The 14,159-nt window shown below is 40.7% G+C and overlaps 1 protein-coding gene across 4 annotated transcripts in view; it reads left to right on the forward strand.

The window, feature by feature from the left end:
- The first annotated feature begins 1,347 nt into the window (after positions 1 to 1,347).
- The window catches only part of C1GALT1 (core 1 synthase, glycoprotein-N-acetylgalactosamine 3-beta-galactosyltransferase 1), a 43,962-nt gene continuing 31,150 nt past the window's right edge, over positions 1,348 to 14,159 (forward strand). For 2 of the 4 annotated variants that reach the window (XM_007164791.2, XM_057550451.1), the window contains exon 1: positions 1,348 to 1,602. Coding sequence is in view for 1 of the 4 variants with exons in the window: in XM_007164790.2 (XP_007164852.1) it covers positions 1,596 to 1,602 (7 nt within the window). In the remaining 3 variants the exon portion in view is untranslated. Of the gene's footprint in view, positions 1,603 to 2,040; positions 2,161 to 14,159 lie in introns of those variants that run through there. The other 2 variants (XM_007164790.2, XM_007164792.2) reach the window with 2 other exon arrangements.

Genomic DNA, 14,159 nt, shown 5'->3' on the forward strand with positions numbered 1-14,159 from the left:
TAGTTGGAACACTTTGACCTCTGAAGGGTCTCTTTTCCCTGTTTCACAGCGGCTGTGGAAGGAAAGGGGGTGAGGCTGGGGAAGAAAGAAAATGATGGAGGTAAGGATCCAAGAGAGAAGTCTGGAGGCATGGGCCCAGGAAAGAGCACTAACCTGGACATCAGATACTTGCACTTCTCTTCCAGAACGGGCTTCTCAGTTTATCTTTCTGACCTCAGTTTTCTCATCTGAAAAAATGAGGTTTGGATAAGAATCTAGATGTTTTAAAACTCTTTTGGACGATTCTTTCGGATTTATTAACCGCATATCCTGTTAAACTACACTAAAGCTGAATGTAAATAAATTAAAGGGGGGTGGCCAACAACAATACCTTACTAACGTTATTATTTCTCCCGGACATTTTAAGCAACTTGCCAAAGCTACACAGCTAATAGGTGAAGGGAACCAAGATTCCAGCCCAGAGGCCAAGGCACTAAAGAACTGCCGAGGAGGGCATTTAAAGGAAGCAGGGGAGCTTTCTCACCCTCAGGCTAGGCCTTGTAAACGACGGTTAACACCAATAAAGTCAAGACCTTACCCCACCTCCTGACTTCTGTGGGGTTGCCTCAATCGCACCAGGACTCCTCGCTCTAATCCAAAAACAGTTTTCTGATACAAAGTCCCTTTGCCAACTAAAGGGGGCGGGGGTGAGGTTTTGCAAGGATCCGAGGAAGCTCTTCCGGCCATTGCCTGACAGCAGTGAAGTAATGACAGAACCAAAGACCACGTGTGCCTTCAGGAGGCTTTGTGGTATCACTAATTGGGTTTTCAGCCCCTGCGGGTTCACATACCTGGTTATGCAACAACAGTTCGCGCACCTCATCTTGCTGTGTTTCCTTTCATTAAGGCCAGAGAGATACTGAGTAAAGAGAGTCGGGAGGGGGGCATAACAGGGGTAAAAAGAACTGTTTAAGAGCAGGCTAGAGGCCATAAGACTCCTGCAGGGTAAGAGCCTGTCCCTCAGACAAAGGTCCCTCAGGTATCCGCAGTCTTGGTCCCTGATGTCTCACTGCTTTTAACGCCTCTCAAGGTCCGCAAGCTAACGCAAAACCCTAGAGCAGGATCAGGAAGGCGGAAGCCGCCAGCGAGGAGCCGCAAGAGAGCTGCAGCTATCGCTCAGAGAAGACCCGACTTCCCAGACCCCTTCGCACAAGGGCGGGGCGTGCGCTCGGCTGCCAATCCCCGCGCCCACACGTCGTCGTAGCCCCGCCCCACCCTGCCCCCTCTCGCTCCGCCCTTCCCTGGGGCTGGTGCGGCGGCGGCGACGTCAGCGCTGGGAGAGCCCTGGGTGGCGGCTGCGCTGTCCGCCGGCCTCGGCCCGGACGCGCTGCGGGGAGGGGCGGAGCGAACGGGCGGGAGCGCGCGCTGGGCCCGCCTCGGCTGCTGCCGCCGCCGCCGCAGCAGCCACCGCTGCCGGGGAATAATCTGGGCGGCAGCGGGCGGCCCCGGCTAGCAGCCACGAGCCACTTCTGCGGCTGCCGAGAAGAGCGAGGGTCGCCGGTCTCGTGTCGTCCCCCTCTCTGCCCCCTCGGAGGGGCAAGAGGGAGCCGAGGCTGATGTCAGGTACGGCCGGCGGAGGCGCCCTCAGACTGTGGGTCCAGTGTCTCGGTTCCCCTCGCCCTCCCCCTCTCGGAGCGTGAGTGTGTGAGTGGGGGAGCGTGGAGGGTGGAACCCCACCCCCGGCGCCGCCAAACAGGTGTCTCGGAGTTGCCGCCGGGGCTGGGGACGTGCGGGTTCCTGAGGGAGGCGCGGGGCACTTCCTGCTCCCGGCGCCTCTGCGAACTGCCGTTGGGGCCGCCTGCCCTCCGGGCCGCTATTTTGTTGACATGTAGCCTTCTCTGGGTCGTGGGTCCTTCCCTTTTGCCCTCTCGTGCCCCTCGCCTCCTCGCGCGCCGCCTGCCGTCGGGTGGCGACGGTGAGACACGGGCTGCGCTCCGGACCGCGCGGCTTGAGCACCTAGCGGTCGTGCCCCGCTGGGCCCTCTCCCTGCGGACCTGCGGGCGCTCAGGTGTGGACACCTTCCAGGAGAGCAGCCGGGCTGCCGCGCCGCCCCAGCGCCCAGCGAGCGGGCGCCTTCCGCAAGTGCCGGGGGACTTCCTCAGGGCTCTCTTGGACCAGCAGGTTTGTCTGTGGCCGATTTGTTCTTTTAAATTTCCCTGCCTCTAGTGAGGCAGGTGTGTTTTTTGGCACTAGCTGCGTGGAGGACGAGGAAAGGAGTTTTTTCCTTCCCTCCTCCCTTCCCCACCAAGTGTGATGGGATTAGTAGGTGCTGACAAATTGGCTTTACAGCTCTGAATTTGGATATATTGTATACGCAAGAAATTTAGGGGTGGGGATTTATTCTTGCCCAGTTCTTACCCTCTCCCTTTATTATTATTTTCAAATGACAAAACATCACAAGCTTTGGAAAAGTTGACTAGATTTATAATCTCGTTCTCTCAATTCCTTATAGTTATTGTGGTATATCCTTTTAAAGCGTTTCAGGTTGAAAACTATTATCCTAACCATGAATTGGTTTCCTTATGATTTTAAAAGTTAATTATAATTAGAACTTTAATGCAATAGAGTAATTAGGCCAATGTGTAACGAACAGAAATATGTTCATTTACCAAAAACTGAGCAGTAATAGCTGTGCCTGGGTGCCAGGAAAAGGTGTCGTGCATAATTTCAAGTTGTTTGGTTCTGGTGTTAGTTTAGACGGTGGGAATCTGAGGTTTTAGGAGGTAAAACTAACTTTTTGCAACTTTCCACGCTTTTATCAGGTAAATCACTTGGTGCTGTGTGTTCTAACTATTGTGTATAGTAATCATACTTATTTTATTTTCCGACAGCCGTAGTGGTAGTGTGTATTAATGTACAGTTTGAGTGTAAAGTTTCAAGTTACCAAACAGTTAACTCTTTTTACCATATGTTAAGTAAAACAGTGATTTAGTAAGGAAAGAATGACTCACTTAAAATTCTTCACAGGAAGAGAGTATGGTATTTTAGTACTAGTGGAGAACAATTAGATGTCTCTCTTAAATTTGCTTGGAGTTTGTGTTTTTCTGATCTTTTTAGTTAGGGTTCAGCATTTTAAAAATATTTTGTGGTTACTACCCATTTAAAGATAGGTATTTTTCTTAAATATGTTTTTTTTAGGGTATAGATTATACTAGTCTATATTTCTGAGTAAATTCAGTATCCAGAAATTATTAGAATTTTATCACAAAGTCATTTAGGAGTATATATCAATTAATGATCATCTAGTCATAGAAATAGAAAAGTGTGTCATTTAGGTATATGCTATATACTATTTGTATATATAAACTCTTTTAACAATTTGTATGTTGACTTGTGCTCACTAAGATAAAAATTGCATTATACAGCTTACTTTATAAACCACAGTAATTTAGAGTTTCTGTGTGAAGAAATCATTGATTGGAATTCTTGTGACAGTGCACCTGTAAACAAACAGTAAATGGAAAATGGACAACTTGGTGCTGAAATTTCATTCAGATTCACTTAAAATTTTAAGCTTCCCAGTACAACCATGTTACTTTTAGAAGATTTGTTGAGATTTGAGTAAAGAGACTAGTGTACAAACCACAGCAAGGTGGAAAGAATATGGCAAAATTCTTTTACCCAAACCTAAGTGGGATTAAGGTCATTCTTTTAGAATAAGGGGGAAAAAATGGAGAATTGTTCCATAAAGGAGAAGTTAGCATTTTATTTTGAAGTCTAAATGTGTATCGAATGTGTATTTAAATTTTCAGTTTATAACTAATTCAGATGTCCTGTGGGAAAATACATGCCAAAATCTATAATGTGTGAAAATAAGAAGTGTCCCTTGAAGAAAAAAAAATAAAGAAGCTGTTGTATGTGAAATAGGGTAGCCCATAGGAAGGTAGGAGAAATCAAAAAGAAAATCTGAGTACATTATCTAGAACCTGTAGTGTGAGCTGCCTTGCACATTGAAGGGACACATGGAGGGCAGAGAGAGGCGGTATTAAGTTGGGGAGATTCTGAAACAGGAAGTCTGATTAGTTCACAATGAAAGCTATATATTAAAACAAATTGGTGCAAGTTGGATAATAGGGAGACTTGAAATTATACAGCTTGGTGTAGTCATTTGCATTTTTGGTCACTGTGTTAGTTTCCTAGGGCTGCTATAACAAAGTACAGCAAACTGAGTGATTTAAAACAGCGGAAATTTATCGTTTCACAGTTTTGGAGGTTGGAAGTCTGAAATCAAGATGTTGACAGGGCCATGCTCTACCTTCTAGGGAAGAATCTGTTCCGTGCCTCTTAGCTTCAGGTGTCACTGGCGTTCCTTGGCTTGAAGTTATATCACACCAGTCTCTGCCTCTGTTGTCACATGGCATTCTCCCTGTGTGTCTCTGTCTTAATATGGTGGTCTCCCCTTTTTGTAAGCACTTCAGTCATATTGAATTAGGGGCCACCCTGCTGACCTAATCTTAATTTGATTATCTCTCCAAAGGCCTTATTTCCAAATATGATCACATCCATAGCTCCTGGGATTAGGACTTCAACCCCAGTCTTTTTGGGGGACACAGTTTAACTCATTACAGTCATGTAATTTATCTTTTACAGTATTCAGTAAAATTTTAGCACCATATAGCAGACCAAATCAGAGGGTGCCTTGGGAACAGAGTAAATTCATTTACCTATCTCAGTGCCTAGCATGTGGCAGGTCATAGAGGTAAAGCAGTGAATAGGTGAACAAAAATCTCTGTTCTCATGGAGCTTACATTCTAAAACATTGGTTCTCAAAATGTGGTCCCTGGAACCTCAGCATCATCTGGGAACTTGTCAGGAATGCAAATTTTCAGGCTCTATTCCCCAGACTTCTTGATTCGGAAACTTTTTTAACAAGCCTTTCAGGTGATTCTGATGTAGACTCAGGTTTGAGAACCACTGATCAAGATGGAGAAAAGAGACAATAAACAAGATGAGTAAGTAAAATATGTAATGTATTAGATGTTAATAGGTGTTGTGAGTAGGAATAGGGTGGCCAGGGAAGACCCCCTGAGAAGTAAAGACCTGAAGGAGTTGGGGAGTGAGCCATGTGAGTATCTGGGTGAGTTGTGTTCCCAACAGAGAACAGCAAGTGTAAGGATCCTCATGTGTTTGAAGAACAGCAAGGAGTCCAAAGTTAGAACACAGCAAGGGAACAGATAGTAATAGGTTCAGTTTTTGAAATTGCTATTTATTCCTTTTTGACGTACAAAAACCAAATACTAGAAGGAGAAATCAGCAAGAGAGGAGCATGGGGGGTAGGATGGCAGACTGTGTGAGGTTCATTTTAAGGTTTTGGTTTTGTCTCTGAGTGACATTGGGAAGACACTGGAGGGTTTTGAGCAAATGAGTGACATGATCTGATTTAACTTTTAAAAGGACTGGTAAAAATGGATTGAAGAAGCCAAGGATGAAGAAAGGGAAAAGTTGATTAGGAGGCTGTTGCAGTAGTTGGGAGAGAAAAAGTGGGAGGATAAGAGGAAGGGAGAAAGGTGGCTTGGATTAGGGTGGTAGCGGTGGAAAGGTTAGAAGAGGTATGAAATTTAAAACACACAGGATTGTAGTGAGAAGTAAGCTTTTTTCTACCTTCTCTAGTTACTTCAGTCACCCAGTTGCGAATGTAAGGATACACTAGTATATAATCTACGTATATTTTATACATTCATTTGGCAGTGTCTGAAGACATTTTGGGTCACAACTGGGGGGAGTGCTACTGGCATCTAGTGAGTAGAGGCCAGAGATGCTGCTAAACATCTCACAGTGAACAGGACAGCCTCCAAACAGAGAATTATCCAGCTCAATATGTCAGTTATGCCACGGTTAAGAAACACTGGCTTAATGGGATTTACAGAGGTTGGGGTATGGACAGTGGAGGGAAGGGGATGTTATATAGACAGAAAAGACAGTAAGAATAGAGGAACTCACTGCATTGAGATATTTATTGAACTGTAAATAGTTCAAAATTGCTGAAGCATAAATTATAAGGGAGGGAGAGACGGGGGGGGGGGCATACTGTACCTGTAAGGTAATGTAATTCTTTGAAAACAAAGTTATAAAACAGGAAAACTAACACATTATTAATTCTATATTAAATATCACTCACCTGATGCCTATGTAAGGATAGGCTAGTATCATATGTATTTTATGTATTCATGACATACCTTTTTATTAATTTTTTCAATATTTCTAACCTACATGGCTCATCTGCGAGTTTTTTTCAAATTGTCACAAATCTCAAAAAAGTCTTCCAGTATATTTATTGAAAAATATCTGCATATAAGTGAACCTGGGCAGTTCAAACCCATGTTGTTCAAGGGTCAACTGTAGTTACCTTTGGTGAGAACCTGGGATAGAGATGGGAATGAAAACATACTCTTTGTGTGTGTATGTGTGTGTGTGTATGTATGTATATGTATACGTATACATATATATGTACGTGTGTGTATATATATATATGTATACATATTTAATCTGCGGTTTCAGTTAGGGTTTGTTTTTTCCTTACATTTCTCATTTAAAAAGTAGCCACTACACCTTATTAACAGAAAGTCATAACCTGCCAAATGTGCAAAGATTTTCCTTATTAGTTCATATAGATCATTGTTTTTAACATCTGTAGCATATTCTATGGTATGGATGTACCATATATTTTTTTAAACTTGTTCCTCATTAACAAACATCTGTGGCAATAGCTGCCATGAACATCTTTGCACAGTTCTGTGTTTGCGTCCGTAAGAGAAATTTCTGATCATGAAATGATGGGTCAAGGCATACTTAAAAAATTTTAAAGATGTTGCCAAACTGCCCTTCCAAAAGACGGTAAATATGTATATTCTGAGAAACAACGGATGAGCGCCAGTTTTCTCTCATATCTATGTCAATACTGGCTGTTACAGAACTTAACATCTTTTGCTGCTGTGATAGATTAAAAATAGTATCTCTGCATTTGAGGTTTACATTTCTGTAATATGAGTGAAATGTGAACATTCTTGACCATTGTCTTTTCTTTTCCTTCGAATCCTTTATTTTCTTTAACTGTTTTTATATTAGGTTGGCCTTTTGTCTTTTTCTTTGTGATACTTTTTGTTTATTTTTTGCTGTACAGATTTTTTTTAACATTTTATACAGAAACATACTTTTGAACCAGCAATTTCACTGCCAGAAATTTATTCAATGCATAACCTCATACAGTTTTACTATAGTTATACCTTTTGAGTTTTGAAAAGACCTCAGTTCATGATATAAAGATGTAAAAAGATGTTTTCTTCTAGTTTTTTTTTTATTTCATTTTTTAAAAATATTGAAATCTTAGAAACATTTGGAATTTGAAAGAGAAAGGTAGGGATCCAGATGGTTGCCTTTTATCTTTTTCCCAGAAGATTATTTCAATATCATTTCTTGAATAAGCCATCTTTTTCTTGATCTGAAATGCTATGTGTATTATGTATTAAATTTCCATATGTACTTTTTTTTTTTTTAACAGACTATTTTGATCTGATAAAGACCACCAGGGATATATATCTTTAGGCTAACAAAGTTAGGTTAATTAACTTGCTGCTGTGAGGGAGATCACACACCAGAGGAACTGCCAGAGGGGATAGGGTTATTATAGGATTCTGGAGAAGGGTGGAGTTTAGACAGAATTTAAATGAAACAATATTTGATAGGTTTAAAGCACAGCAAGACTGTGAATCAGGTTAATTAACATCAGGCCTGGGCTGAGAAGTAGACTTAAGAGTCCTGTTTCCTTGAAGACTACAAAGTTAAGATAAATGTGGAATGTTGTGTCTGGGAAACCCTTATCTGAAGCTCTGTGTTGGAAATTGAAGCTGTTTCTGTGATTAGCGATTCATCATACATGTCAGAGTGGGGTGTTGCAATCTCACTGATACACTTTCAAATAATTCTAAGTCTGGTTGTAGAGAAAAAAAAGTTTCTCAGCAATATATCTTTAGTATGAATTAATAAAAGTGTTTAAAAAAATTTTTTCCGATTCACAGGTACACTGATATGCCTGTTCAGCCTGAATATCAAATTATTTTAATTACTATACCACATGTTTTACTCACATGTTTATTTTTCCAAACAACATTTACAATAATTTTTGCCACATTATTTAATTTTTAAAAATCTTGTATCTTAAGTAGGTCTGCCTAGGCTTAGTCCACCGCTATACCCCTTTCAGGAATTTCCCAGGTATACGCTCATGTTTATTTTTTCAAACTTTTCAGTTACGTTTTATCAAGTTACTTAACTTTTAAGTATCTTATATTTTAGTTGGGATGACATTTTAGATAGATAGATAGGTAGAGATATAGATTAATTTGGAGCAATCTACATCTTTATCATTGATTTTTTTTCCAATTTTTATATTGTGATAAAATACACAAAATATACCATCTTAACGATTTTTTTTTAAGTCTTTACTTTTTTTTTTTTTATATTTATTTTTAGCTGTGTTGGGTCTCCGTTTCTGTGCGAGGGCTTTCTCTAGTTGTGGCAAGCGGGGGCCACTCTTTATCGCGGTGCGCGGGCCTCTCACTACCGCGGCCTCTCTTGTTGCGGAGCGCAGGCTCAGTAGTTGTGGCTCACGGGCCCAGTTGCTCCGCAGCATGTGGGATCTTCCCAGACCAGGGCTCGAACCCGTGTCCCCTGCATTGGCAGGCAGATTCTCAACCGCTGCACCACCAGGGAAGCCCCATCTTAACGATTTTTAAGTGTACAGTTCAGTGGTATTAAGTACGTTTATATTGTGCAGTCATGACCACCATCTTCCTCCAGAATTCTTCTCATCTTGTAAAACTGAAACTCTACACCCATTAAATAGTAACTCCCCTTTCCCTCTAGTCCCCGGAAATCACCATTCTACTTTATGTCTTTATGATTTTAGCTAAGTATCTCATATAAGTGAAATTACAGTAAGTCCCCTACATATGAACCATCAAGTTTTGTACTTTCAAAGATGCAAACGTGTTTGCACGTCCAGTCACATAGTGTATGTTCACGTGTCTGGCGTACATTGTTACATGAATGCATCCTCTACAAGTGGTTGTACTTTTGTGTACTTTAAAGTACTGTATAGAGTACCATAGTACAGTATCTTTATTTCAAGCCCAGGATGTCCGGAAGCAAGCGTAAAAGCAGTGGTGATGTAGCTGGTACTGCTAAGAAGCACCAAGCAATAATGATGGAACTTGCTGTGCAACACAAGGAGCTTACTAATGAAGACCTGATGGAACTGGAGGCCCAGAGAAAGGACGAAGAGAGACAAGAGGAAGAAGAAGTAACTGAAGAACCGAAGATATTCACGATGCAGGAAATGGCAAGGGGATTTTCTTTATTTGAGGAGGCACTGTTAGTTTTTGAGGCACAGGACCCGAACGTAGAACAGTACACGAAGGTTGCAGCAGCTGTTCAGAATGCAATCTAGTGCTATCGTGTCATCTATGACAAGAAAAAAAGAACTACTACCCAGACATCACTGGATCGTTTTTTCAAGAGGGTAGACAGAATTGAATCCAGCAAGGAACCAGAACCCGGGCCATCAGCGTCAGATGTGAGTGAAATTGCAGCTTGCCCTCCATCTCCTATTGCTGACGATCCTTCAGGTCTACTATCTCCCACCTCCTCTCCCTCCTCCAGTCAGTAACTTTTCTTGCCTGTTCACTCGATGCCAGCCCCTGTATGCCAGCTGTTGTACTGTACTACTGTACTTTTCAAGGTACTATACTATAAGATTAAAAATGTTTATTTTTTGTGTGTGTTTGTTTTTTATGTATTATTGTGTGAAAAGTATTATAAACCTATTACAGTACAGTACTGTGTAACCAATTGTGTCAGTTGGGTACCTAGGCTAACTTTGTTGGACTTACAGACAAATTGGACTTATGAACGAGCTCTCAGAACGGAACTCGTTCATGTGTAGGGGACTTACTGTATATAGTATTTGTCTTTTTGTGACTGGCTTATTTCACTTAGCATAATGTGCTCAAGGTTCATCCATGTTGTCGCATATGTCAACCTTTCCTTACTTTTAAAGGCTGAATAATATTCCATCTTGTATATAACACATTTTGCATATTCATCAATCATTGATGAACACTTGGGTTGCTTCCACATTTTAGCTATTGTGAACAATCCTCCTATACAAATGGGTGTACAGATATCTCTTTGAGACCCTGCTTTCAGGGGTCTTTTGGATTTAGATTCTTTTGGACATCTACCCGGAAGTGGAATTGCTGGATCATGTGGTAATTCTATTTTTAATTTTTTTGTGGAACTGCCATGCTGTTTTCCACCGTTGCTGTACTATTTTACATTCCCACTAGAAGTGCACAAGTGTGTCCGTTTCTCCACATCCTCACCAACACTTGTTTTCTGGGGTTTTTTGATAGTAGCTATCCTTAATGGATGTGAGATGGTATCTCATTGTGGTTTTGGTTAGCATTTTCCTAATGATAAGTGATGTTGAGCATTTTTTTCATACTCAGCATGTTCATGCCTATTGGCCATGTGTATATCTTCTTTGGAGAAGTGTCTATTCAAGTCCTTTGCCCATTTTTGAGTTGGGTTTGTGTTGTTATTGTTAAGTTCTAGGAGTTCTGTATATATTCTGGATATTAATCCCCTACTAGATGCATGGTTTGCAAATGTGTTCTCCCATTCTGTGGGTTGCCTTTTTACTCTGTTGATAATGTCTTTTAATTTACAGGTTTTTAAAGTTTTTATAAAGCCAAGTTTGACTATCTTTTCTTTTGTTGCATGTGCTTTTGGTGTCATATCCAAGAAATCATTGCCAACTCCATGTTGGGAAGCTTTTATTTTATGTTTACTTCTAAGAGTTTTATACATTTAGGTCTTAGCTTAGGTCTTTGATCCATTTTGAGTTAATTTTTGTATATGGTGTTAGGTAAGGGTCCAGTTTTATTCTTGAGCATGTGGATATCCAGTTTTCTCATTACCTTTTGTTAAAAAGACTGTCCTTTGTCCATTGAATGGACTTGGCCCCCTTGTCAAAAAGCTTTTGACCACGCATGCGAGGTTTATTTCTGGGCACTTTGTTCTATTACATTGGGCTATATGTCAATCTTTGTGCCAGTGTCACCCTGTTTTGATCACTGTAGCTTTTGTAGTAAGTTTTGAAATTAGGAAATGTGAGTTCTCCCGTTTTACTCTTCTTTTCTAAAATTGTTTTGGCTCCTTGAGGTACCTTGAAATCCCATATGAATTTTACGATGGATATTTCTATTTCTTCAAAAAAAATCATTGGATTTTGATACAAATTACATTGAATTCGTAGATCACTTTAAGTAGTATTGACATCTTAACAATATTAAATCTTCCAGTCCATGAACATGGGATATCATTCTATTTGTGTCTTCTCTAATTTCTACTGAGGATGCAAGACATATTAATGTTCTCATTGAAAAGTAACAAAAAGGTATTCTCACTTTTGATCTTCTGAATCTGAAATTGTGGGAATAGTTTTAAAAATAGAGTTATAGTTTGAGACTTAATACAACTTGGTTTTGAGGTGTTACGTAATTTTTGGAAGGTTTATTTGTTTCTAATCCTTACATACGTTTTCAGGATTCATAAAATTCCAAGGTCCTTTCTAGTACTGAGGTTGTGTAACTGTAATGCTCATAAAATATTTCAGGGTCATTAGGTAAAGGCTGTGTGTTAATATTTTCTATTTCTGTAGTTTTAATAAATTACTAATAGAAGATATTTTTAGTCTCTCTGTCTCTGAATTAATATGTACTTATGTTATAATTTGTATGAGTTGAATACACATCAAAGGAAATAGTATATATAGTTCATGTTATATATCTAGTTTATGACTTTGGGTTATATAAGTGTAAAACTGTGTCAAATGATGGGACCATATGATTTTTTATTCAGTAAATTAGGCAGTATAGATAAAGATATCTATTTGGAAAAAATAATTTCATCTGTCCTCCCAACATACACACACTTAAAACAAACAAACATTTGAATGCATTTTACAAGCCAGGCAATGTGTTAGTTGCTGGAGAGATAGAGATAAAAGAGTTATAGCTGTTGTTCTTGAGGAACTTATAGTCTAGAGGAAAATAGATATGCACATACCTACTATGATGAAGTATGATAAGTACATAGTAGGAGATGTGAATGAAGGGACAAGAAGATATTTGATGGGGAAGCAGTTAATTTGATCATGGGTGATGGGGAAGACTGACTATGAAAAGTACTGAAACTAAGGTAACCATGAAAGATAATTATGCATTTATCCAGTAGACATAACTGAGGAGGGCACTCTAAGCAGAAAGAATAGAATGGCCAAAGTCATCCATATGAAAGGCCATGGCGGATTTGGAGAATGGCTCAATATAGGCTTTATGGATAGGGAGTATCAAGAGTGCAGGAAGGGGCTTCCCTGGTGGCGCAGTGGTTGAGAATCTGCCTGCCAATGCAGGGGACACGGGTTCGAGCCCTGGTCTGGGAAGATCCCACATGCCACGGAGCAACTAGGCCCCTGAGCCACAACTACTGAGCCTGCGCGTCTGGAGCCTGTGCTCCGCAACAAGAAAGGCCGCGATAGTGAGAGGCCCGCGCACCGCGATGAAGAGTGGCCCCCGCTTGCCGCAGCTAGAGAAAGCCCTCGCACAGAAACGAAGACCCAACACAGCCTTAAATAAATAAATAAATAATTTAAAAAAAAAAAAAAAAAAAAAAAAGAGTGCAGGAAGGTAAACTAGAGCTAGATCTTGTTTACCAAGTAAGCAGTATGGACTTGATCCTGTGGCATTGGAAAGTATTTCCGTTAAACAAGACTGCTATGTGAAGCCTTTATTAAGTTGGGAAACAGAGGTAAGAGAGTTGAGCCCAAGGGAGAATGATCAAGGAGTGGAGGGAGAAAAGTGTTTACAGAGTGTAAAATAGATGTGGAAATATAATCAGGTTTGGGGACTTGGGGCATGAATAAGGAGATGCTTTGCCCTCTTATTTCAAGCCAGCTGATACTTACTGTACCAGTGTCTTGTGAAAAGCATCATGGTCAACAACTCTGAGAGGTAGGAAACTATTTTTTGTCTTCTGGGAGTTTATATTCTGTAAACAGGAGAAAGTATACCAATGACCATATCCTTAGTTCCTAGGACGGTATTTGACACATTGAAAGGTGCTCAATCAGTATCACCTTCGAAAGGTTTCGTAAAACCTCACAGTCAAGTTAAAATCAAGTTGTGTAAATCTCAAACTGTAATTCTGGTTTTTTAAAAAATATTCCCACCAGTTCCAGGTTCGGAAGATCAAAAAGTGAGAATGCCTTTTACTGTTCTGTGAGTTTCACAAATATTTTTTGCATCCTCGGTGATTTCTATAATACCCAAAGTTAGTGCTGTGTTATAATGCTTTATATCAAAATGAAGAAAGGGAGAATGGAAGAGTGCCATACCAATTTCCTTTCACATGTGATCTACTTAGTGGCTAACACTCAGGTTGGGATTTCCAAGCCTACGTATACCTAGCAGTAACTCAAAGAGAACTGAATCTAAACCCAATGGAAAGAGCATTGAACTAAGGAAAAGGCTCTCTTCCCTGCTTTAAACATTACTTTTGGGGCTTCCCTGGTGGCGCAGTGGTTAAGAATCTGCCTGCCAATGCAGGGGACATGGGTTCGAGCCCTGGTCCGGGAAGATCCCACATGCCGTGGAGCAACTAAGCCCGTGTGCCACAACTACTGAGTCTTCTCTCTAGAGCCCACGTACCACAACTACTGAAGCCCACGTGCCTAGAGCCTGTGCTCCACAACAAGAGAAGCCACCGCAATGAGAAGCCCGTGCACCGCAACAAAGAGTAGTCCCGCAACTAGAGATAGCCCAGGCACAGCAACAAAGACCCAACACAGCCAAAAATAAAATAAATAAATTTATTTTTAAAAAAACAACAAAAAAACATTACTCTTTGAGCCGAGAAGGGAAGTTGAATACAGCATGTTCCTTTTTGAGTTCTGTTCACCCAGAAATCAACTCTCAAGCCTCTATCCTATTTATTTCATGATCCAGCAAGCTACCAGCCACCATTCAATATTTTTGGAGAGAAAAAAAATTTTAGTCAAAATA

This window comes from Balaenoptera acutorostrata, chromosome 7 (assembly GCF_949987535.1).
Source record: "Balaenoptera acutorostrata chromosome 7, mBalAcu1.1, whole genome shotgun sequence".
Lineage (NCBI taxonomy): Eukaryota > Metazoa > Chordata > Mammalia > Artiodactyla > Balaenopteridae > Balaenoptera > Balaenoptera acutorostrata.